This window comes from Acyrthosiphon pisum, chromosome A3 (genome assembly GCF_005508785.2).
Source record: "Acyrthosiphon pisum isolate AL4f chromosome A3, pea_aphid_22Mar2018_4r6ur, whole genome shotgun sequence".
NCBI classification, from domain to species: Eukaryota; Metazoa; Arthropoda; class Insecta; order Hemiptera; family Aphididae; genus Acyrthosiphon; species Acyrthosiphon pisum.
In genome coordinates, this window is record NC_042496.1 from 23,009,730 (window position 1) to 23,037,491 (window position 27,762).

The 27,762-nt window shown below is 26.4% G+C and overlaps 2 protein-coding genes across 4 annotated transcripts in view; both read right to left on the reverse strand.

Moving 5' to 3' along the window:
- Positions 1-2,546: 2,546 nt before the first annotated feature.
- LOC100164102 lies at positions 2,547-6,975 on the reverse strand. Its single transcript, XM_001944815.5, has 2 exons — positions 6,373-6,975; positions 2,547-5,372 (listed from the first exon to the last, which is right to left on the reverse strand). The coding sequence occupies exon 2, from the start codon at positions 5,361-5,363 to the stop codon at positions 3,261-3,263; it is 2,103 nt and encodes a 700-aa protein (XP_001944850.1). The 5' UTR covers positions 5,364-5,372; positions 6,373-6,975; the 3' UTR covers positions 2,547-3,260.
- A 2,878-nt stretch (positions 6,976-9,853) lies between these two features.
- The window catches only part of Slc16a10 (solute carrier family 16, member 10), a 36,966-nt gene continuing 19,057 nt past the window's right edge, over positions 9,854-27,762 (reverse strand). For 2 of the 3 annotated variants that reach the window (XM_029491028.1, XM_029491027.1), the window contains exons 3-8: positions 26,209-26,360; positions 23,466-23,677; positions 16,479-16,689; positions 16,256-16,396; positions 14,404-14,629; positions 13,574-14,295 (exon numbers count right to left, since the gene is read on the reverse strand). In XM_029491028.1, coding sequence (XP_029346888.1) covers positions 14,027-14,295; positions 14,404-14,629; positions 16,256-16,396; positions 16,479-16,689; positions 23,466-23,677; positions 26,209-26,360 — 1,211 coding nt within the window. In that variant the 3' untranslated portion in view covers positions 13,574-14,026. Of the gene's footprint in view, positions 10,388-13,573; positions 14,296-14,403; positions 14,630-16,255; positions 16,397-16,478; positions 16,690-23,465; positions 23,678-26,208; positions 26,361-27,762 lie in introns of those variants that run through there. The other variant, NM_001160032.1, reaches the window with a different exon arrangement.

Below are 27,762 nucleotides of genomic sequence, written 5' to 3' on the forward strand. Positions count from 1 at the left end.
TATACAATTTATTGTAATACATATTTATAATTTTTATTTAGACTAGAAATCAGAGTGTTACTTATGTTGAACAATAATATTATTTATTTATAATTTTATATACAATAATGACAAGAAATACACAATGAAGAAACCTCCCACTTTCCAGTGGAGGTACTTTGGTTTAAACTTATACAATATACATACTATATAATTATATTTATAAATTTATAATAGATTACCCACTATTTGTTTTTAATATTATTATTATATATTTATAGACAAGCAGTTTGCAATACCATTTTCTTTGTATTATTACAACAGTAAATTAACAATCAGTAAAAATAAACAAATTAACAAATTAACCATATTTTTAATCTATGTACCTTTCATGAAAGGTGTGAGAATATAAAACAATTTGGTTCACTTTTTTTTTAGAATCAGGGGAGAAATGAGGAAGGGGATAAATCTCCCAAAAAGAGACAGTTTTTTAGTTTTGAGGAATCAAACATGGGGGGGGGGGGGTTTACATTGATGTTAAAAATTTTATTGCATTTTCTCTCTTGTTTATACTTAGTAATATTGTGAATAGTGATCTACCATTTACATTAAGCAAAATGTTTTATACAATTTAATTTAAGAAAGATTAATTATAGATAATGTGTTGCCTGATTAAATTTAATATTTCTGTTACTATTCACACACTGCTTTTCAAATATTACAATAGGCAGTCGCCACATAGACACATCGTATAATAATTGTCTTATTATTTTAAAATTATGATTTATGTTTCCAGCTTCCTTAAATTTTTTTGTACAGTTATTGAATACCAGTGAAATTATTGAAATAATATTATATTGATAAAAAATATATTATAATTATAAATAAAAATGTAATTTTGAATAATTTGTTTTTATTTTATTTAATTTAGGTATACTAAACAAATATCGTTAATAATTAGCGAATGGAGTAACTATTGGGTAATGAATTATGATGTGTGAAGAAGTGACTGGGAGGGTTAAAGCCATAATGATAATAATCTTGCTTTAAAAAATATTTTTATCACCTTACAAAAATGCAGTGCTTGGAAGGAACACGTTCAAAGGAATTAGTTCCAGCAATGTTCAGAAACTGAACAGGAACATAGTTCCTTTTTAGTTTGAAGGAATACATATTGGAATTTTGTTAGTTTTTAAAACATGAATAATTGTGTTTGTCCTATTTCTTGTTCATTTATTCTTAAATGTGGGAAATTTAAATAATTTTTTTTTAGAAATTTAGTCAATATAATTAAACTTATATATGACAATATACAATAATATTGACAATGTTTATATAATATTAAATCAGTCACGGTGGTTTAATTGGTTTTAACTTGTATGAAATAAAAAAATTAAATATTTTAATGCCGGGTTGCATAAACAATTTATTTACTTTAATGGTTCACTAAAAGTTGAATGGACCACCAAATCTTGTTTAAGGGACCATTAGCGCACTATTGATTCATTAAATGTTTTGTGCAACCCGGCATAAACATTTTAAAAACAAAATAACTACATAACTAAATAATTTATTTACAAATTATATTAAAACAATCAGGAATAAAAAATGTTCTTTACATAGGAGTGAGAAAAGAAACTAGTTCCTTTATTTAAGCCAGGAAAGAGAAACTATTTAGTTCCTTTTTAATCAAATTAACTAATTCCTTATAGGTATAAAGGAACTTTCCAAACACTGTAAAAATGTACTGTATACCTTATCAATTTTAACATGGTGGCGTCATAGTACATCTAACTTCTTAATCTCATATAGTTATACATTTATAATTGCATGTGTTTGTCATCGACATACTTGTGCTTTGTGTTATATTGGCATAATCTATTAATTTTGTTAATTAACCATAAATTATAGTTATGGTGTTAAATAAATGTTTATATATACATAGGGGTAAGCAGTTGCGCCGAAGTCCATGCCGACCTCTTTTTTAAAAAATGTGGCCGGCCAGCCATATTTTATTTACTTCATAACTTTAAAATGAGCATGAGTATATTTAAACCGTGGTTATGAATAAATATATTTTAGGGTACCTTTATATTAAATAATTAAGATATTGAGGCTGGGAAGTTTTAAAATTGCCCGACCACATTTTAAAAACTTCGGTGCCACTGGGGGTGAGCCAGAAGGCAATCTGTGGTTCTTGTTCACTAATGTCTACTTCCATGTGCCCATGTTTCGTGTAAGTTGTATGATTATATTTGGCAATTAAAAATAAAATTCTTAATTTGGAGCAGACACATAGCGCAACTAGGTGGTACATCAGCACCCCCAGTTCAAAAATTAGAAAATCAGTTTTCTTTGTTTAAAAAGGTTTTATTTTTTTTTTGACGGTTTTTTTACTGAAACAAATCGTTTGTGACAATTATAGTAATATAAAATATTAGGTATGTCGTATGAAACATCGACAATTAAAATGTTTCAGTCATAGATAATAAATTCTACAGTCTGTAGTAATTTTAATATCATTTAAAAATATGAAGGTTATAAAAATTAAAAATGGTAAATTGTATAATTATTATTTATTTTAACATCAGTTACTAAACGAAATAGTTTTTTTTATCGTTTATACATGGTCACTTATTTTATCACCTAAATAATATAATATAACTAATGTATTTATCAGGTATATTACTGTTTATATACTTAAATATTAGTGTGTTGATGTCTTTATATAGTGCATTTAGGAATGGTTATAGCTGAGTTGTTGTATTTTATAATTTTTGAAAAAAACTGTATTTTTTGTTTAAAACAATTAATATTCTCTTAAATTTTACACTGTTTTAAACTGAATAAAACAAATATTTTAAAATTTTTTTGCTCAGTTCCTGTAAGCTATAACCTATAAGTGAACAGACGTAGGATTTATTTTTCAAAAAGTACTCGATTTTATGACGAACACCAGCTACTTTTTAAGTACTAACTCATCAGTACAATTAGTACGTCTGAAAATATATAATTGTCTATATGATTGGGAGTATTACATGTAATTATTAATTTAATCAACAAAACAAATTTATTTTACTATATAAGGAAAATTTGGAATTTTATTTTTGGTTCATACTATCTATACCAAAATAATTTATGAATTTATTGACTGAAATCACACAAAATACAAATAATGAACTTTAAATATTTAATAAAAACAGTTAATAATTATACAGGGCTTATTTACAAATTGCAATAATATAAAATAAACAAGTGAAAACATACAATAATAATTTTGTTCATTGTATTGGGGTTGTAACAACATATTTCATATCTATTCCTAGAAGTATGTTTTTGTTATCCTCTGGTGAAAAACAAACAACTATGTTTACTTTTGTTCTATTATTTATAAGTGATTTCATGGAACTTATGACTAGTTGTTTATTATTTTGGTCTGATAAATAATCTTCAAGTTTTATTTTTTTCTTCGAAATTTTCCTGACAACACTTTCAGCCTTTTTATCGTAACAGCATACTTCTATAGCTTGCGATTCATTTTTTCCGTAAAGAAAATTCATAATGAAAAAAAATGTAAGCTGTACAATGGTAGAACATTTAGGACACTTGTACTCCATATTTGAAGATTGAGGTGTCAATTTGAGGTAACATTTTTGAACAAATGCGTTGCATTTCATGCAGTATCCACTCACAATTTCATTACTATCAAATACGTTTGGTACAATATGAATAAGTCTACAAGGACCTATACACTGCGTAGGTTGGCTTACAGTATTAGATTCAAAATTATTTGCTCGAGCATCTTGGTTCAATATTAATGATTCTGGTTGACTATTAATGAAACTAGGTGAACATGAGCTACCAGAAGATGAGCTTGGTGAAATATCTCTTTGAGAATATATTTTACTTTTAGGCAAAGAGTTATCTTTATTCGATGTAGTAAGTGATGAGTTGTCATTATATTTTTGGACTTTGTCATCTTGGTTCAATATTAATGACTTTGGTTGACTCACAAAGAAACTAGGTGAACATGAACCATCAGAATATGAACTTGGTGAAATATCTCTTTGAGGACATATTTTACTTTTAGGCAAAGAGGTATCTTTATTCGATGTAGTAAGTAATGAGTTGTCATTATATTTTTGGACTTTGTCATCTGATCTTAAATGTTTGATAGGTAATGCATTATCATCAATAATATTAACTTTATTTTTGCCGAATGAACTTGCATTGTTATGAACATAATTGCTCTTTTTAATAATCTGTGTAGATGTTGAAAAGTCTCGACATGGTGATAAATTAACAATATCATCATCATCATCATCATCAGATAACTCTATGCATTTTATTTTACGATGTTTACTTTGTTGAACATTTAAAGTCTTCTTCAATGCAGTAATATTTTTATTTAACTCCCGAACAGTTTTGTTTGAAGCCAATTGGACATCATCAGATAATTTTTTGAATTTAGGCAGAATTTCAGGTTTTAATTCATCAGGTATTAAAAGTCTTGGAGGTCTAATAGTTTTTATATCTATTGGAACAGCTTTTATATTATGACTATTTCCGTTCATATGCAGTAAAAATATGTCTGAATCGTTTATATTTTCCACTGTTACATTGTTTAAACATATTCGTTGATTAAGTGACAATGACGTAAAATCTTTACTTGGGGTTTTAACTAAAATATCAACTTTGTTTGAAAGAAAATCATATTTCAAACCAGATGCTGTTTTATTATTTATAATATTTTTATATCCACTATTAAAATGAAAATATTTGAGAGTTTTTAAGCTTGATTTATCAGGACTTAGCAATCTTAATGATATTAAATCTTCATTATAATATCTTAAGATTTTTTTTACAATTCCATATATCGAATAAACACCAGAACCAGTTAATGAGGAAAAATTTTTTTCTGATACTGAAATTGATTTTTCTAACAAATTTCTACATTTAAATAAGATAACTGAAGAGTTGTTTTGTGATCGAACTACAACAGTTAATTTGTTAGAATTGGACATTGTAAACTGTTTGAGTACAACTGCGTTAATTATAACTATTCTATCATTTTCAGATAAATTATCTATTAACGAACTGAAACATTCACCCTTTTTGTTTTTGATGTCTATACAACTTACATAATACATTTTACTGTTTTTTCTCAATATAGATTTTGAAGAGTTTTTTTTTTGAATTTGTAATGAAGTTAGGTTAGTCTCGAGCAAAATAAAATCCATACCAGGTGTAGTTTTCTTGTTAGATTGTAGAATACTTTTCTTATTCAACTCAAAAACGTTGTTAAATTCATTCATATTATTCAATAATATTTCATCAATATCTTCTTCATTTTGAATGTTATGTGTTTTCATTGTTATCCACATTTTGTTAACCTGCAAAAACAGATTTAAATCAATAAACTGTCTAAATGATAAAAAATATAAACATTTTTATTTAAAGGATGTCATACCCACATGGGTTGTCTCCGTCTTGCAAATGTACAACATAGCAAAAACTTTTTTGCGCGGGAGGACTTTTATCTTTCTGTGTTAAAATTAGTCGCTCAAAATTTCTGAGCATATAGGGTGGACAATTATCTATGCAACAGCATGCCCATATTTTAGATAACATAAATACAATAAAAGTTATTTGCTTCTAAACATTTGGTTTTTTTCATTTGCTTATAAGAAATTATTGGATAGTGCTATTAAAAAAAATCACGCTGTTACACAGATACAGTTCTCCTTTAAGTTTTGTGAAAATTTGGTTGTTCTACAACAAATATGGTGCGAGAAAAGTTGTCTGGCGCCAAACAGTTTTTGGTATGTTGTACATTTGTAAGACGGAGACAACACATGCGTGTGAGACATTCTCTTAAGTATTTATTATACACATTTCCCATGATCCTAGACAATTTCTGGGTTTCTGTTTTTCTTTATTATACTCAGTTCAACATAAGAAGAAGTAACCTCGGTTGCCAACTTTTGCGCAGGGACATTAAGTGTGGCTTTACTATATAGATTGTTCGCTTGTTGGTGGGACAGACGGGTATTACCGAACAACCGCCCAATAAAAACTGGTCGATTTTTATTTGGTTTCATTTTATCTAAGCTTATGATTCTAAGTGTCATAAATTTAACAAGAAATTGGGCTGCTCTGATCGCCTCATTTGAGTTAGAACTTTCCACAAATGCGTCTATACAGAAAAAATGTGAAATGTGTCATAATTTTTTTTTTTACTACAATTAAGTAGGTAAACACCATTCAAAATGGGAGTTTGAGACATACCTAATCTAAATATTATACTTAAATCTTAGTCTTCAAAAAAAATGTTCATAATATTGCAACGTGTGAGGGCAATACAAATTACAAAACATAGTTGTGAGTACTTACGGTAAGTTGATAGGGTTAAGCAACAGAAAGAACCGATAATGTGCTAGACATTTTATTCGTCAAAATGTCAAATATTAATAATATTATGATCAACAACACGAGATTACGAGAATATTTCAAGAATAACAGTCTAGATAACAGTTTAGAATAATTCGATACACTTCGATTGCGCTTAATCGGCTGATAACAGATTTTATAACCGGGAAAATTCGGCCAGTTAAATTTCGTTTAATACCATGGGAGATGGCACAACCATAGATAATCTATGAGGAAATTCTGGAGCGGCAAACGTTGCAAACGTTTGATAACGGAGAAATTCGGAACGTCCGGTTGCTAAACGAAGCTGTAAACGTTTGCAAACATTGCAAACGCCATGATCCAGCGTTTGGTCTGTTTCGTTCTAGTAACCAGTACCGTGGTTGTTTTTGTTTATACTATTGCTGTTATCGTTATCACAATTCACGACTTATCACGATTAATTTTTTTTTTATGTCTTACACCACGACCACGGTTAAACAAAATACCGCACTAAACCAACCGCTCGTGAATTTCTACGTTTTCAACGTTTCAAACGTTGGCGTTCGTTCTGCAAAACGTTTGCCGCTTTAGAATTTCCTCTATACAACAAGTTGTTATCTATTTTCTATGGTTTCAAGTACCCACGAATAATATTATACAATCATAACAAAATAACTATAAAAAAATAGAATATTTATTCTAGGTTTTTTAATATGTAATTCAGTCCAAATTTGAACTTAAAATGACTATAAAAATAAACTGAGCTTATGTATTTTTTAGATTTTTTGATAACAGAATTAACTATTTACGTGGAATCTTGTTTTAAAATATGTTCAATCCTTGGGATATTATGCATGTTTTGAGCTGTTTACGGACAATTTCAGTTTCCAATTGAATTAGTTTTTTTTCTATGAATGTCAATAAAACTTTATCTGTCGAATAAAAATACTTGAAAATTTAATACAAGGCTCCTACTATATTGTTACAATGATATTTGAAAAATATTAAAAATCCTTAATCACATTTTTTTTTTATTAGCATTTAAAGTTCAAAAATTGACAAAATATGTAAAAATCACGAAAATTGGCAAATTATCTTGAGTTAATAATAATTCGTAAAAATTTTTCTATTTAGAACTAAGATTTAAAATGTAATACAAGATTCCTTATAGGATAATCTACCTTTATCAACAAAAAAAATGTCCATAAGAAACTCAAATTAAATTTTTTTGAGCGTTTGAAATTCATATTTTTACAACATTTGGTATTCACTCGATTTCTTACGTAACGATTTTCTTATTTTGTTGTAATTAAAAAACTTGAAAATTTCACTGAATGTTTATATTAGCATTTTATATATACGATAAAATTTTGAAAATAATTTGACTCTTTTTGAGCTGTTTACGGACATTGTAAGTTTTCAATTTTTTTAGTTTTTTTTTCTATAAATATCAATAAAGTTTTATCTATTGGGCCAAAAAGTGTAAAAAATTAATACAAGGCTCCTGATACATTGTTTCAATAGCAGTTGAAAAATTCTAAGAAATACATAAGTACAGTTTATTTTTATAGTAATTTTAAGTTCAAATTTGGACGAAATTAATACATATTAAAAAACCTAGAATAACTATTTTAGTTATTTTGTTCTGATTGTATAATATTATTCGAGGGTACTTGAAACTTCTAAAGTATATTATTATTATATATCTATGATAGTACCACGGTTTATTGTTGATGTGTAACGCGTTACCTAATGGATATTGTGTTATGATTAATTTGGAATTTATTATTGATACCTATTATAGGTCAATTTTTTTTTAATACTATAGATAAGTATACCTATAATAGGTATGTCTAATATCTAGACTGACAAACCATCTCCGCTCAGAATCGTTTTTCTTACACAGTGATATTATTTCATTGAATTCAAATTTAATACTATCCATTATACAGTGACCCACTTGTAACCTACTGTACAGCAGAGCGACATCCACTTACCCACCTTTTTTTAGTTTTTTTTCTATGAATATCAATAAAGATTTATTTGATGACTAAAAAAGCGTAAAAATGTAATACAAGGCTTCTGATAGTTACAACAGCAGTTGAAAAATATTAAAAATACATATTATGCACAATTTTTTTTATAAGTATTTAAATATCGAATTTTGACAACATTTATCAAATTTAAAATTGAATAATTATTTTGTAGTTAAAAATGTATAAAATGTTATATCTAAGGATTGAAAATTTAAAATAAGATTTCACGGAAATAGATAATTCTGTTTAAAAAAATCTAAAAAATACATAAGCACAATTTCTTTTTATATTCATTTTAAGTTCAAATTTGAACGAAATTACATATTAAAAAACCTAGAACAACAGCTTCTTTAGTTATTTTGTTGTGATTTTATAATATTATTCGTGGGTACTTGAAACTTCTAAAGTATACTATTATATATCTAAGATAGTATCGTGGACCGTGGTTTGTCGTTAATGTAAAACGCGTTATAAATATCTAATGGATATTGTGATATGATTAATTTGGAATTTATTGTAGGTACCTTTTATAGGTAAATTATTTTTTAATACCATAGATATAAGTATATAATATGTATTATACCTAGACCGACATACCGTCTCCACTCAGAATCGTTTTTCTTATACAATAATATTATATCATTGAATTCAAATTTAATATCACCTATTAATTATACAGTGACCCACTTGTAACCTACTGTACAGCAGAGCAACATCCACTTGCCCACCTTTTTTTTTTTAAATTAATAAAAATCATGCATTTAAGGGTTAAACACGTTTGATATCAGTCTCTTCACTTGACTAGTTGACTGTCGGTCACAAAAAAACTATAAATATTGAATAATCGGGTAAGGCCCTTATTCATTAATGAGCATTGAGCTGTCTCCTGTGAGTAGGTTAGGGTTATATCCGTACATTTTGATTTTTTTATCGTTTATTATTTTAACCTATTTCTTCCAAATCAAGGAAATATTTGTTAGTTCTGATTTCACAAAAACTTCTTTATGATATTCCACACCAAAGGAAAAAATTTACTTTCAGTTACTTAAATACACAAATATTTGAAATAACTTTATAATTTGAGAGCAAGTAGGCGAGACATATAGTCAGAGAATATTAGGTAATTGTTCGGAGCAAGATTTGAGATAAGTGTTAAAGCTTCTATGATGGCATAACACTCAGCTACACTCTGTATGGACAGATGGTGAGTTTAGTAAGGATTCATATGACTGTTCATAAAGTGTGAGTTTCATTGATTTCATAATATATATTGATGACAATTTGAGTGACAATTCGCAGAAGTCGAAAGTTTAATATAAAATATAAATTAAATATATATTTATGTAACATAATGTTTTATTTTAATGTCAATTATTGTTTTTACCCGCCTGTTTTTTTTTTTAAGTATAGTTAAAACAAAATATATCTTGGTACAATTTGTATTATAAAAGTTTATTGTGTTTTTCAATTTGTTGTATTAAATTTAAATTTGGTATTAAAATTACGAACAGGCATAGAAAATAAACAAAAGATACATACAAAATTAAATTATTAGTCAATGGTTTTTTATTGTGATACATAAAAAAAAAAAAAAAAATGTACAGTATAAAAATGTACTTCTAAATTATTTACAAAAATATAATTATATGACATGTTAACTTTAAATTTTTATGTTTATAAAAAAATGATAATGCTACAGTACTTTAATACTATAATATTTATAATATTGGTAATTATTATTGTAAGATGTGATACACAATATTATGATCATATTATATACAGTTAAGTAGGTAGTATTTATTAGCTATCAAGCTTCACCAATTTAAAAAATAAATCAAGTCAATTTGTTTTGTTTTGTGAATACTTCAAAGATATTTGTGGACAAAAGAGAGATGGTTGCGGCATTATATGGTATATACTTGTCAGCAAAATGATGTGTGATCAACAAACTTCTTCAGGGTCTAAAAAAAATAAAATTTATAATTATATGCATGTATATTATTTAAAAGAACAATAGTTCTTAATTTATTACAGAGTTACAAAAATTTTTAAAATCAGTAAAAGTAATAATCAATAGATAAATAATTATCATAAACGATTACATTCAACAAAAATTAATTTAATTTTTGAATTAAACACTAATATATTTAACATTAAATATTTTAAAAAGATAGATAGTAGGTACTATTTATATAATGTTAGTATACGCATTACGCATATTATTATATTAACATCCAATTAAGTTATTAAAATGTACATGTTATAGAGTTTTAACATTATGTAACTCTGAAATATTATATCATACTTTGAATAAATATAAATTATGTGCATTGAAATTAATAATGACTTATTATACAAAAATAAACAATTTGCATAGTAATACCAATACAGACAAAGCAAAAATGATGAATTTTAATGATACAAATAATATAAATGAACTTAGTCAAATTAAAAAGACTACTTAGATGCACAATTTTAAATATAATACAAATTAGACTTTATGGTAGTTATCTACATAGTATATATTTTATATTTCAGAAAAGTGTAAAATATTAATAATCCTATGTATAATAATAGGACAATCCCTTATATATATTAGGTAGCACTTTAAATCTTTCGTATAATTAGTAATGGACTATAAAGAGTATAAAATCTAATTTTAATCATCAACAATATGTGATAAATTGTATATAAGTCAATAAATGATAAATTGAATAAGGTACTCGTGTTTAATATTTTTAACCAATTAACATTATGCAAAACTCATATGTATACTTCACAATAATTAACAATAAAATGTAGATAAGAAATTGATTAAGTTCATTGACACAGTACAAATATATTTTATTAAAATGTATAGATATGTAAAGTTATACTAATAGAGTTAAGCTTCTACTATAACCTTTATTGTTGTACAATATTAATCTATCCCTTTTCTACTGGTAAATAATATTAAATCTGTTATTATATGAAATTAATTGTAATTATTTAATATTTGAGAGACGTCGTTGGGTATACTGTGGCCCGGGCCGTGGGTCACATCTACATGTAAGTAGTATAATATACAAGTTACAATTTCAAGTCATAAATATACTCTTATTTATATACAATTAACTAAACAAATGATGAATTTAAAAAACAATTATTGATATACCCAGATAAAAAAACTTCCTAGTATATTTTGGAATTAAACAATGATATTAGTATTGTATTAAACAATACTAGTATGTATTATGTTTTAAACTATCACAATAATTACTACAATTAATTTGTGCCATGCTGCTTGTCCTAATTATAATCTACACATAACTCATCTATTGGTCAGGCATTCATTATAAGTTTCTATCATATTTTCTATCATGCAATTAATTTATGTTTCAAATAAAACTGTATTATATAACCAAACAAGCGATGATAATGACCGATGAATAATAGCTTATGGATGATATAAAATATAATACAGGTATTATAATGATGTCTTATGATATTTTCATGTTATTTGTTGTTAATATGCTTTAAACCAGTTGTTCAAGTAATTGAGACATTTTTGTGATGGAAAATATTAAGATCAAATCAATAGCGTTTCATTCACGAGGCCCATAATTCATATTCTTATCGTGTGTAACTTACTTGCTATAATAGGGTTCCGACATTGTGCACTTATTCATCATCATAGAGTACATAATAAATATGATATGTACTTATATGCATATTATGTCGTATGCATTAACCATAAAAATATTTAAAATGTGTATATTATTGATTAACTGTTCGGGTAGAGAAAAAATAAGGAAGCAAAACAACATTTATTGACATTTAAGTCTAATAATTTTTTTTTTGTAAGTATCAATCCAGTACTTTTTAGTAAACAATCATTACAGTAGTAAAATGAAAAAAGATTTATAACTGTGTTTGCACCTAGGTTGATATAATATACAATACAAATTATTAAAATATGATTCTATTTGGTCCAACAAATTCCTAAATTCTTGGAATTGTTCATTTGATTTTTTTTTTTTTTATTAACGTTAAAAATCATAAGACTTTATAGTTTTTTTTTTTTAAATCTACACTAACACAAATTACATTGAAATAATATTAAAAAAAAATACCCTGATTGGTGGGTGGGTGGTGAGTCAATTTTAGGTTCATTTTGCAACTGTACACACATGGAAAAATTAAACCATATCATGTTATAAACTGTTAAAATATTGAAGTAATGTGTATTTTAAATTAGGAAGCTAAGCACTATTCTTGCCTTCCTTGTAGTACTCAAGCATTCTAAGTTCTTACAGCCCTTGTTTGATTTTTTAACAATAATGCAATATACATAATGTAATTATTTTTGTTCAATCTAATGTTTTTAATGGTTAGGTATTGTATTAAGATAGTATAAAGAATTAAATGCACAATAGGTTTATTTAAATATAAAAAATATTTAGTGATAAAGTTTTTAATACTTTAAATAGTTCAATAAATCATTTTTTCATTCAGGAGATTCATAAATTATATTATCCAATGATTATGAGTGTAACTAGAGTTTAATAGTTAAAGGGGCCATATTACTAAAAAACCAAAGTTCAAAACAAACCGTTAGGGGTAAAACCCCATTCACACTCCCCACCATGAGCGTCATTTGAATACTTGAATTAAGTAGTCATAGGGAGTCTTGTTAGTTTAAAGTTGAAAATAAACCATAGAGTAAAAGCGTCCCTCTCCTCACGCCATAAAAATAAAATGTTAACAACAAAAAAGTATAATATATATTTTTATAGCCTATAATATTATGTAGATGCAAATATTTATAAAATATTATAATCAATAATCTTATTGAATAATTCTCTTTCAATATTTATTATAGCCAGGTCACGGAATCTGTTTAGGGTCATAGTCGGGTCGATGTATGTTTTCCTTATACATTTATAGAATTATTTTCTTTACATATATATGTTTCATAATTATCTAATGAATGCTAAAATGCTGAATTAATAAAAAAAACAGAGAGTTTAGCAAATCATATTTGGACAAATGTTATGTATAGTATTCTCATTTTCAAAATTAATAAATAATATTGCCTGATAGATTATTATTTTTATATATTCTTTGATTAGATGTATGTAAATATTTTAATTTAATTTCTAAACATGTTTTATATTATATATTTTAATTTTATTAATAACATCACAACAAAACATTTGAAACATAAAATGAATAACAAAACTTAAAAAATAGCGTAGGTACTATGACTGCATAATATTAAAGTCTAAAGAAACAATTATAATATTAAATAATATAATAATATAGAATAATAAGTCCTAAGTAATATAAAAATGTACAATAAATAGGTATTATTCAACTTAGTGGTTTATCAATAGTAGTAAGTAAATTAAATTTTATGGTTATTATTAAATAAGTATTATTTTAAGTTTTTAATATTAATTCATGTGATATAGATATCATATAGTAATAAATAATAATCAACAATATTGTTTAACTTAAATCATAAAATTTAAGTAATTACTTACATACTTTTGTTCTAGTACTTTAACTAATTATTAATAATGTACAGTAGGTACATAACTATATAAAAAAACACAACTCTAACGTGTGTAATTTGGATTATTAGTGTTTGATAGTAATGGATGTGCAGCAGTGGGAAAAATAGTTGGATGCTTACCTTCTTTTCTATAGGACTCAGGCATTGGGTCAAGAAGTTTTGGTTGATTTGGATCCTTATCTTCTAATGTCATTTCAATATTCCTTTTCCTTACACACCGTGTAGTAGTTAATAGTATTCCGAAAATCATGGGTGGTAGTCCAGCAATTAAAAATGCGGCAGTATAAGATTTATATTTATCGTACATCCAACCTGAATATGAACAAGTGAAATAGTGTTTAATAATTGTGAATAAAATAATCAAGTTAGTTTAAACTTTAATTTTTAGTAAGATGATTCCACATTTCATAGGTTATTTACCAGCAACAGGTGGACCGACTGTCAGTGGTATAGAACATAGACCAAGAATGCATCCTATGGCTTGTGCAGCGCCTTTTTGACCAACTAAATCAAAAGCGATTGGACCCATGACACTAACAAAACATCCATCAGCAAGTCCCATTATTAATGTAATAATTAATAGTATGGAAAAGTATGGTACAGTAATGATAAACATAGTCATCAAGCCAATAACAAACAGAGACATCTAAAAAAAAAAATTAAATTGAATCAAAGATGAAATTACACTAGTTTTAAATCATGCTTGATAGTGTAATTTGTTGTAACATAATCCATATTATACAAAATTTAACTTCTGTATGTAAATTATAGTATGTACATTGAACAATATAAATTATACAGTCGTCTTAAAAAAAAAAAACAATATTGATTTGGTCTGTTGCTGACTTAATATATTTGAAGTTTTAGCATATGTATTATTTGCACATAAACTCAGAAAATACATTTTAAATCATTGTTTTTATTTAAAACAGAATAAATAAATTTGGAATTCGTGCTTTAAATTAAACATCTGTGTTAGTTCCATGATAGAAAATTAGGTTAGTAGAAAATAAATATAATATTTATTGTATTTTATACTTTGTTTATTAGGAGGGCAGGAAAGGGATTATAATATTATATGAACAGTTTTAAAAATAACAAATTAAATAAATATTTAAAAATGTATAAACAATCTCATGTCAGTTGTCCTATCTCTATTGACTGTAGCAAACTAGATAGAAACTTTTACCATATAATTATGGTTGGCGTGGGAAGCAAGCAATAACCATGTATACAAGAAGTTATGAAACCACAAATTATCACATGAAATAAATGAGAATTATATCTGTATAATTTCAAATTTTCAACGATGTAATTTTACAGAAATACATACAACAACATTATGTATAAGATACTTAATTAGTACCAGTTTTAATCTTTTTACTATTTTTTTTTTTAAATTTAAAGTATCATTAAAATAAAGGTGGGCAAGAATATCATATTATATAGAGAATGATAAAATAAACATTTGCTGAAAATTTCAAGAATCTATGATTATTTGTTTCTGAATTACAACAAAATAAGTAAATCGTTAATCCAAAAAATTCTAAGTTCAGACACCAATTAAAAATAATTGTAGATTTACGCTCAATTTTTTTTTAATTAAACTAATGCAGTCTTAGGAGTAACCTTGTATTCAATTTTCAAGTTTTTTGAAATGAGCAAAAATTTTTTATCAACATAATTAAAAAATACAATTTCTTATGTCACAAAATAGCTAAAAAAGTTCAAAATATTTTGAAAATTGTATGATGTACGGAGAATATTAATATAAACATTCGGTGAAAAATTCATGTATCTGTTTATTTTTTTTTAGTTACACTATTACTTGGTACCTATACATTTTTTTTATAGTTAGACCAAAAAAAACAACATTGATTTTGTCAAAAACTGGTTTTGCTTAATAACTTACATTTTTCCATAATTTTATTTTGTTTTTTCCTAACGCTCATGGAAGCTACTGGGAATCTTTTATTTTGTACTCTCAAATGCATCAACTAGATTCACTTTCCCACCAGACAAGATTCTGAAGTTGAAAAGTAAAACACTATTTCGATTACTTATCCGTTATCGTATCCATACACACACACAAAAAAAAACAACAACACACATTGATAATTAATATATTCACCACTCCTATCAGAACATAAAATAGGACACTTTTTATACATTATAACTTTCAACAAATTTATCAGTAAAAATGTGTTATTCTTTTGACAGTATTAATACAATCAGGGATACTTTATTTAAATTAATAATTCAATATTGGTACCTGTTGCATTACGATTCTATTAACTCCTTTATAATCAGATATTGGTCCTGAAATTAATCTACCGATTCCTGAAGAAATTCCTATACACGTCACTAATATTTTACCATCGTTTTGTGGAAAACGGTCATCAACAAATTTCACCTGTATAACAACATCATTAGTAAAAATTAAAAAATAAACACTATAAAATTGGAATTGGCTGAAAAAAAAACTTAAGTCTTACCAAATGGACGTAAGGAACGAAGTATCCGAAGAGAGCGAGAGGAATCATTGTGGCCCAAATAACATATTTAGGGTTCTTCCAAATGTCAATATTGACCAATGATCTTAGTTCTTCAGCCACGGATTTATGCATATCCGATTTGTCCACTTTGATTGTAGGCTTGAACGCCAAAGCGCATACCATTAGCATGGCTGACATCGCTGCTTCCCATCTATAATATAGATAATTGTAAAAAACAATTCGTTAATAAATGAAAAATCGTTGAAATACATAATCAAAAGATAAACAAATATAAAATCAAGAATTAATTACGAGTACCTACTTGAATTTGATTTATAATTTAATTAAGAAGGTATATTCCTAATTAAATTATATCATTATTGCATATTTCATAATATATCTAATACTTATCTACATAATATGTATCTAAATAGTTATATTTTACACTAAATAATATACACAAAGCAATCAAAATACAGAACGATACCATCTGGCCATTATAAAATCCAACTATTTGAAATAAAGGAATGTGTATAGCTCATATATTTTGTTTAAAAATATTATAGAAAACTAAAATTGACTATTAACAGACAATATTATTAAAATATATAGTGCCTAGGTACCTGGTATCTAGACCCCCCACATTAAATTTTGGGCCCCTGTACTAAATGTTTTTGCGGGCTTAATTATTATTTAATATAAAATAAGTGTTCCAATCAAAATTTCAAAAAGTAAAAATTCATTTCAACGGTCCCTGAACTCAACAGCCTTGTGGGGGGGCCCTGTTAGTACCCATACAATAATCTGTATTATGTAGGTAGGCACCTATTACTCGGCTGAGCAATAATAAGTATAACAACTAATAAGTACCTAATAATTATTATCCAAAATAACACAGATAAGATAAAGGAATACCGTAATGGGGTATATCATTGCATACCATGTTCTGGAGTCTGGACTGTTGAATTACTAGTTTATGGGTATCCGTAAGTTAATGATGTTATAAACTTATAACTTATGAGTTTATGGAATGATAAACTATTATTAGAAATTTGTTTGATATAAACTAATATTTACTAAAGCTATTCTTCAAATTGTATAAAAGTGATGAGAGAGGTAACATTTGTCATAATATTCTGTTCTGCAGTGTACGATTTATAAATTTATAATATTAAAATTTTTTATACTTAAACTAACAACATAATTAATATGGATATTTTAGAAAGCATTTAAGTAAAATACAATTTTTCTTTCTATGGATTAACCTGCTAACCTGAAGCTAAACCTAACATGTAGATGTGTTGCACATACCGTACTTATATTTTCCGTGGTTAAACGTTTCGTTATAAACTTAATATATATCTCGTAGGTATTGAAAAAGAACGTGTATATCGTATATGAGAAGCGATTGATTCGGTTTCCTCAAGTAATTTTTATAACGATAAACCATAATATTTTTCTTTATGTATTAATATGCAGTGGCGGATCCAGAGGGAGGGCAAAGGGAGCACTTGTCCCTCTCCCCCAATCGCCGTAGTTTTCCTGTTTTACACTGTATTTAGCCAATTTCGGAACTTTTTGTACTTTTGCTACCCCCCTTAAATTAAGCACTGGATCTGCCACTCTTAGGACCGTCCATACAATGTCCGGTAAAGTGCCGGTTAACGCTAAACGACCGATAACAGATTTTATTACCGACAGAATTCGGACGGTTAAGTGTCGGTTAACATTAACCGGACATTGTAAGAACGGCCCTTAAGATGATCTATAAAAGATAATATTATATTATACACACGACTACGCGAAGAGGAAGGAGCTATCAACTATTTAAATTAGTTCTTATGTTCTTATGAAATAAAACAAATGCGAAGATATATTATGTACTAATACGAGTAATGCGGTTCATAGAAACAAAGTTTAATTATTATTCTGCTTTTCTACAAACTGTAGGCAATACGAATCAATTAACATTATTTTCGATGAGATAAAATACTTTGAAAGATCGAACATTAAAGATAACGGATAACTTCAATCACCATAATTCTAGCTAAATGATTTGCGAATGTTATATAATTTATTTAATGAATCTAATTATTGAAAATGAACTTGACTACCAATGATTACATACGAATTATTTTATCGATAGAAAAAAATAATTATATCTTAGAATTCAGTGTAATTGACCGCTACACGTCATACGGTGAGTGGCCTGATTTAAAATTAAAATAAAAAAAGGTTACGGATTATTCCAGAAATACAAATATAGTATACTTTTATAAAAGCTAAGCGCTTTTTAAACTTTTATCAAACTTATTTATTTATAAATAAACGTTTCAGTATTGCATGTTGTATTAAAATTACGTATCAATTTACAATTTAAATACAAGAAAAATTCTGTACAAATAATACGATTAAGTAATAAAGTTTTTAACATTGACACATTAACTAGTTATCTAGTTATTATGTCCATGGTAATTTGAAATATATTTTTTTAAGCATAAAATGAGCACCAAATACATTTTCTAGATATTGTAAAATTACTGATAAAAAACGAATTTACTATAGTAAGTTTTTTAAAACATTAATAAATATTTGATAAATGTTTAAATTATATCCACAGACCACATACTACAGTTACGATAAATATGTTAACATATAATAAACATAATATAATAACAATTAAATAGGGTGATTCTTTTAGGTTAACACTCATTATTTCGAAAAGTATTAAATATTTTAATAGGTACCTATATTTTCAACAATAAATGAGTAAAATTGTAATTTTTTAAATTATTACTTTTTTGATTGACAACATATTTTTTTTAGTTTCATATTTCGAAGCAGAATATTTTCTTTAGCAGTTTTTTACATTCGAATATAATTTTAAACGAGTATAGTTAATCAGTAAGTTATAACTTAACTCTTCCGATTTTAAAGTTTGGCGGAATGTAGTGGCACAGGTGTACACTTCAAAATGACGGTCCAGTGGGGTCCACTTTATACCACTCATCAAAATTGTATATACTTATAAGTCATAGCTGTTAGCTTATTAATTACTCGTGCACAATTAAATTTTTGATTGAATTTCAAATACCATAATTAACCATTACTTTATAATTTTAAGACTCCCCATAGAGTTTTGAATAATGTACTTTTCTTATTTTTCAAATTACTATTGTGAAATTATAGGTACTAATACTTATTAAATAGGTACTTATACAGGTATTATAAATACATACATTTTTTTAATAATTTAACATTTTAACCAATAAATTCATTGTAGCCAACAAAATAAAATAAACGAAAAAAAGGTGGGAAGTGGATGTCGCTCTGCTGTACAGTAGGTTACAAGTGGGTCACTGTATAATGGATAGTATTAAATTTGAATTCAATGATATAATATCACTGTATAAGAAAAACTATTCTGAGCGGAAACGGTTTGTCAGTCTAGATATTAGACATACATATTATAGGTATACTTGTCTATAGTATTATTAATAATTTTCAAATTAATCATATCACAATATCCATTAGGTAACGCGTTATACATCAACAACAAACCGTGGTACTATCATAGATATATAATAGTATACTTTAGAAGTTTCAAGTACCCACAAATAATAATATACAATCACAACAAAATAACTAAAATAGTTATTCCAGGTTTTTTAATATGTAATTTCGTCCAAATTTGAACTTAAAATTACTATAAAAATAAACTGTACTTATGTATTTCTTAGAATTTTTCAACTGCTATTGAAACAATGTATCAGGAGCCTTGTATTAATTTTTTACACTTTTTGGCCCAATAGATAAAACTTTATTGATATTTATAGAAAAAAAAACTAAAAAAATTGAAAACTTACAATGTCCGTAAACAGCTCAAAAAGAGTCAAATTATTTTCAAAATTTTATCGTATATATAAAATGCTAATATAAACATTCAGTGAAATTTTCAAGTTTTTTAATTACAACAAAATAAGAAAATCGTTACGTAAGAAATCGAGTGAATACCAAATGTTGTAAAAATATGAATTTCAAACGCTCATAAAAATTTAATTTGAGTTTCTTATAGACATTTTTTTTTTGATAAAGGTAGATTATCCTATAAGGAATCTTGTATTACATTTTAAAATCTTAGTTCTAAAAAGAAAAATTTATACGAATTATAAACTCAAAATAATTAGGTAATTTTCGTGATTTTTCCATATTTTGTCAATTTTTAAACTTTAAATGCTAATAAAAAAAAACTGTGACTAAGGATTTTTAATATTTTTCAAATGTCACTGTAAAAATATAGTAGGAGCCTTGTATTAAATTTTCAAGTATTTTTACTCAACAAATAAAGTTTTATTGACATTCATAGAAAAAAAAAAATAATTAAATTGGAAACTGAAATTGTCCGTAAACAGCTCAAAACAAATCAAAATATTTTGAAAATTTTTTCATGTATAGAAAATGGAAATATAAACAACCAGTGAAAATTTCATGTATCTACAGTCATTCGTTTTAAAGTTGCACCAAAAACCAAAATCAATTTTCTCGAAAACAGATTTTGCGTAAAAATTCCCGTTTTTTCTTAATTTTTCTTTTGTTTTTCACGGCGCTTTTGAAAACTATTGGAAAAATGTTACTTTTGACCCCCTAAAGTACCAACTAGATTCACTTTCCAATCATAAAAGTTACTGTTGAAGAAAATCGAAGCAGTTTTACTGTCCTAAAAGGTGATGACAGACACAAAAAAAAATAAAAAAAAATAAAAAAAAAAACACACATCAATGTAAAATCAATACATTCATCGTTCCACTCAGAATCTAAAATATGACTTCAAAAGTACTATAGTCTGAAGGTATACTATTTATATTGGCATATAAAAAAGTGTTAATTAAGGCTTTGAATTTATAACGTAAAGGCAGAATTTAATTTTAGTTTTAAATAGTTTTAGCCCACAACATGTGCCTATTCTAAAAACATACATTTTCATGTGACAGCTATCAATTAATTTAAGATTTTAAAGGAGAATTTAGAGTTTTTCATAATTGGCAGAACTATGTTCATTAGTGTATTAGTGATGTAAAAAAGTTAAATGTAGGTTTATACAAGGCTTGATCAAATTTGCCACTTTAAAAACAATAAAATAGATAAATTCACTTTTAATTCCAGGGATATGCCGACCACTTAAATATTACTTCTTTAAAAAGATTGTATTTATCTGTATAGCGCTGATCCACATTATTGGTATATAAGTAATAACTAATAAGTATATTATAACACTTGGTGATGATGATTGCATAGTTGCGTGTTTATGTGCCAGCGACAATCGCCCTTTATTACATCCGCGTACGTATACATTTTTAATATTTTTTCATTAATAAAATTTTCGACATCGACTAATAAAAATGCAAATAATTTCCAGATTTTTCTGCGGAACACTAACATTTTTTTGGCACACCACCGTTAACCAAGTGGATTAAATGAACCTATACCTAGTATTTTCCAAAACGAAAAAAAAAAACCCGAAATTGCAACCGACGAGTTTATCGAATTTTTGTTCAGCTATTCCAATTTCGTTTAGTTAATTTTAATATAAGAGTGAATTTATTTATTTATAATTTATTTTTCTATTTTTTCGATATTTTGTTTTTAAAGTAAGATAGGAGCATTTTTTTAAATTGTGATATAATATCATTTTAAAAGTTAAAATATCGAAAAATACCGAAAGTTCTTAATGTGTAAGTGTTATGCATTCGAATCGTCTAGTTATGTAATACACTCAAAGTTTGATAATACCTAGGTCAAATCACTCTAGTATTAATATTGACAACCCAAAATTATAAGTAGGCACTGAACGAGTCCGCGTGTCGTTGGCCATGACGCGCATAGCTGATAATTTATTCTCCGTTTCTTAAAAGTTATAATAAAAAATGTCAACAGTTCTCTCATTTTTTTCGCGTTTTATATCATTACAACTATTATTTTGCTGCTGATTTTAAAAATAAAAATGTCTCAAAGAGACATGTCCCTAGGATTCAAAAATTAAATAAATCATTACTGCAATATTGAAACTCGTTAAGCAACACTCGCTATCTCTGACCTTCGGGTAGATAGGACACACGCGCAATCTACTTCTTAATTATGAGTGGTAATAATAATAACCACGTACCGGGGTATCACCGATTAGAATAATAAATAAACAAACCGTTATTAAATCTAATTATAAAAACTCGACCAGATAATTATCACGATTCACGACGCCGTTGAAATAATATCCGAAATCGAATGAACGACGTAAAATCTCCAAGACGAGATCACGATAAACGCACGTATTCGACAAGAAAATCATTTCACTCATCTGCAAATTGATGAGAGACAAAAATCTTTAAATTAAAAAACGCAAACATCACCACTAATTTTTATTAAATCTACAATTAAAAACGTCAACTCGTTTAGGTATTGAAAAGGTTTAGATATTTGAAAAACTTTCGTGCAAAAAAAAGTACGGCCAACAACTTAAACTCGTTGAAACTACAACAAATAAGAAAACAACAGCCCCCATACAAGAGTCTCAGTGGGGCCCAGTATTCTTGTTGCCAGGAAATGAAATAGAACAGCACCCTTTAAGCGTCATATCAAGTAATTAATTATTTATTTATATCTAGGGAATTTCCCATGCTATAAACTCTTATAACACCTGAGTATCGTGTATGTGACACTTCGGTCAAGTCAACAATACTACCGATAGCATACATGACACTATCAAGGTGTTCGTGACAAGATCAGTGAAATCGGTTACCGGTAGGAGCATTGGGTAGTCAACTTTTGATAATGAAATTGTATTTGTTGGAGAAAACTACGTTTTTACTCTGCACAAGATATTCAATTTTAAATGATAGATTTAAATTTTACTTATATATTATAATAAATGCTTATTTCTAAAAAAGTAAAATAACTTAGGTATAATAAGATATTGTTATACTTTAAACTAACCTTAAACAGTTATCTAGACCAAATTTAACGAGTAAATGATCTACGATGTATGGCATGAACATAGTGAAACATGAGCTTCCAGCAGTAACTATACCGTTTACCAGACCAAGGTATTTTTTGAAGTAATGACCAAGAATAGCCAATGAAGGCGTATAAGCTAATGATGCGCCAATACCATATAATAGGCCGTAAGTTACGTATAATACTTCCACCTAAAACATTATAATCATGTCAAAAAACAAAATTAATTTATACAAGTATAAAGAAAAATCTGACACTTTAAGCTTAAAAATATGTATTATGTTATCAAAGTTTTAATAATAGTAAATATAATATAAATCAATAGAAAGAGAATACAAATTCTATTTATTCAATATCAAAGTTTAAAAACTAAAAATGGTGTACCTATTGGTGTTGTTTTTAGTAAAAAAAAAATAATGTTCGATAAATTACATAATATAACCATATAGGCAAGACTGGGCATTAAAGAGTTAAAAAGTTAAGTTATTTTTAAACAAGTTACTTTTTTTTTAAGTAACTTCTAACTTAATGAGGTTAATTTTTTTCCATGTTATTGTGTAAACTATGAGTTAATTAATTTTATTGTCTCGCGACCGTCGGCGTTCATTTGTAAATTTCAAATTTTATGGTTTTGCGACCGTCGGCGGCTACAGTCGATCATTACTACCACACCACATGACCACCGCAGCCGTAAATGAATATGGTTTTAAATTATTAACTTTTCCATGGCGCTACAATAATGAACTAAAAAATAGGCTGTGGAAATAATTACAATTTTTCTGATGTAACAAACGTATTTTTAAAATGTTTTTTTTCCAATTCAATAGTATATATACAAATTTGTAATGACACTGAAAAATTTGCTTGGCGTACCCATGATACATATTCTTGTGGCCGCCGGTAGGCGGTGGCGGTTAACGTGTTGTTAGTTTTTTTTCTTACATAAAACCCCACAGATTTAAAATATATTTTGTTTTGGAATTTATAAAAAAAAAATTATTAATCGGAAATATCAAATATTATTTATAATATAGGGCTCGGAAGTTGTTGCATTTGCATGTTTATTTTGGGCTTTTTAGATTTATTGCCAAGTAGGCTTGAAATTAATTTTGCGACACTACGAAAAAAATATTAAGTATACATTATATATTAAGTATATATTTTTGTATATTTAGTGGTTTTGTAGTTTTATAAGAGCATATTTCTCATTTTTGATGATTAATGATATGTTTACAATATAGTTTAAAAATTCGACAGTGAAAAAATAAATACTTTACCTATAGGCTATAGGTAATATAAATTTATTTTGTGAGTTTTCCTTGGTATCGTGTTTTTAAAACACTAGTTGAAATCTGTATTTATGAAAATTGTGTGTAAAAAAAACAACATATTTTTCTTACTATTATAAGCACATAAGTGCATGCATATTTAGTACTTTTTAAGTGCATTAAGTTCCAAGCCTAAATTTTAAATTATGATATTTTAATAGGTAGGTATTTGGTACTTATGTATTCTAAATAGACACCTACTGAATTGTACTATCAAAGTGTTTCGTACTATATCTGGACTGTCTATAATAGTGATCAAAATAATAACGTATATACAACACAAATGTATACAATATATGGTACTGTATAGTAGTTATAAGTAATAAATAATAATTTATGTATTTTAGATATTTTTTTAGATGACGTATGGACAAGTTATAACATAAGGAATCATGTATTAAACATGTTTTAAACAAAAATAAAAAATTATACCAACAAATCGAAAAAGTAAAAAAATTAAAATACCTATATAGTTTATGGTTACAAAGTGACAACATATTTCCAAAATTATTTCATATCTAGTAAATGCCAAATGGTAGGTTAGGGTGGATAAATTTAATTCAGTGAAAATTTCAAGTCCCTACAGTTATTCATATTTGAGTTATAACATAAAAACAAAATAGATTTTAATACAATATTGTTATAGTAACAATGTCTAGAAGTTTAAATAAAAAATCATTTATATTTAACAATGCCAACGAAATTCACTAGTAATAAAAAACATCGGAAACCTAAAATATTCTCTAAAATAAAATGTATGCAAACACGTAGAATACAATTTATTTATTTTTGGTTTAGTTTCGATTAAATGTATAATGTTTAGGTATATACATATATTTTATTTTTCATTCTTAAAGTATTAACATTTAATGTTACTTAAAATAACGAAATTCGAGATGACCATAAATTGAAGGGCTTAAACATTAAAAACCTTTTAAAGAATCACTTTCAACATGTAGTACATGTAGATATTAGGTACCTACGTTACTACGTTGCTGATTTCTTAAAATTGTTAATGGTTAGTTGTCAGAAAGGTTTAAAATAATGCACTCAAAATGTAAAAATCAGTGAGAAAATAGGTGAAGCATAGTGTTATATTATGTTATTCTTTATTTTACGAATATATCGCTATGTCATACACGATACACTTATGCAGTTATGCGTATGTCTCGTGATGCGTGACGTTGGTTTATGTTCTTGATTTACATACAATAATAATCATTTAGTTTAATACAAATTTAGCTAAATATTTATACAGGTACAACTATTTGTAAAATGTTAATGTACAATATGTTGTTATAATAAAATGATTAATTAAAAAAAGATTAAATCAATTTTAATTAGATTATTATTTGAACTTAAGACACTTTAAGTTGAATTATATTATAACTTACTTGATGTGTGAAATATGATGATATTAATAAACTATTAGTAGCAATAAAACCACCTATAAACGTAGTTGTCCTAATTCCTATACGATCAACGAGAACTCCAGCGATAGGTGACATTAGAAATGTTGTTCCCACTGTCAAAGAGCCAACCAATGCTAAAATCAACAAAATATTGTAAATCAAACGCAATTAAAATGTGTTGAACGAGTACATTTAGGTAAAAATGTATCTGTTACAACATACAATGGTTATAAAATTGAAGAAACCAATAATTTTTTGATGATAAGGGTTATTAGTTATGAGGAATGATGATCATATTATATTATATATATTTATTACAAGAAGTATAAAATGTATACCTATAACTTATAAGGAACACAATATATAAGCAACAAACATATTTTATGAAGGATACATTATTTATATAATTATAAAGTATAATCTGAGGTAATGTACCTAAGTGAAGTATATACTTCAAGAACATTTTTAAAGATTTTTTTATAGCTTGATATACTTAATCTACTTAAATAATAATTAATAATTATTAGTCTATAAAAAAAACTTTAGTTAAAGTAAAAATATACTAATATTAGTCAAATTAAAGGGGTTCATGCAAAAACCAGACAAACCAATTTTTTAATCGAAAATCAGGCATTTGATTACGGAAAAATGACTAGTTTACCTGTGTACAAGAACGATACAATTTCAACGGGCGAGACCGTTTTCAAACAAAAACGTACCCTTCCCTTTTCGGTCAAAACAGTTATGAAATAACAGTAAATAAATATACATATAAATAAATAATAATAATTCGAATAATATAAAATTGTTGTCAAATGTCAATAATTATTAAATATAATACTTAGTAATATGTGTATAATATATTAAAAATTAAAAGAATACATAATTTTTGTAAAATTATCACAAATATAATTTTGAAAATTATAAAAAGTATAAGTTAGAATTTGTGTATAGTTATATATATTATAATTAATATTATATTTTACAAATTGTATATGTATTATTTATTATATCATAGTGTTATATATATTACTGTTATGCTTTTATAATTTTATGATAAGATAATAATTATTATTTATTTATATATTTTTTATATACAACAGGTATAATATATATTTAATAATTTTCTATAGTATTAATATAAATACGAAATACCTCAAGTATATATAATATTAGTTATTATTTACTTTTTCTTTTGGCCGAAAAGGGACGGGTCGATCTCCCTATTTGATAGAACTTCAATATAATATTATATTTAAAACATAACTTGTCCTGACTGACAGATTCATCATCGTCTAGCATAACCGCCGAAGCTATAAATATGATATTTGGTAAGTAGTTTCGTTTTATGATTTTTGTATATAAATGGTTGCCATTGGTTACTCGGGCATAATATGAGGTAAAATCATGCATCAAATCGTAGCGGTACAATGGCCTCGATTAAAGAAACTATAATATGTTTTAAGGGGATTCGATACTGTGATTTTCTGTTTTCGTCTAACACACGCGTGACATATTATTTTAGATGTGTTTTTT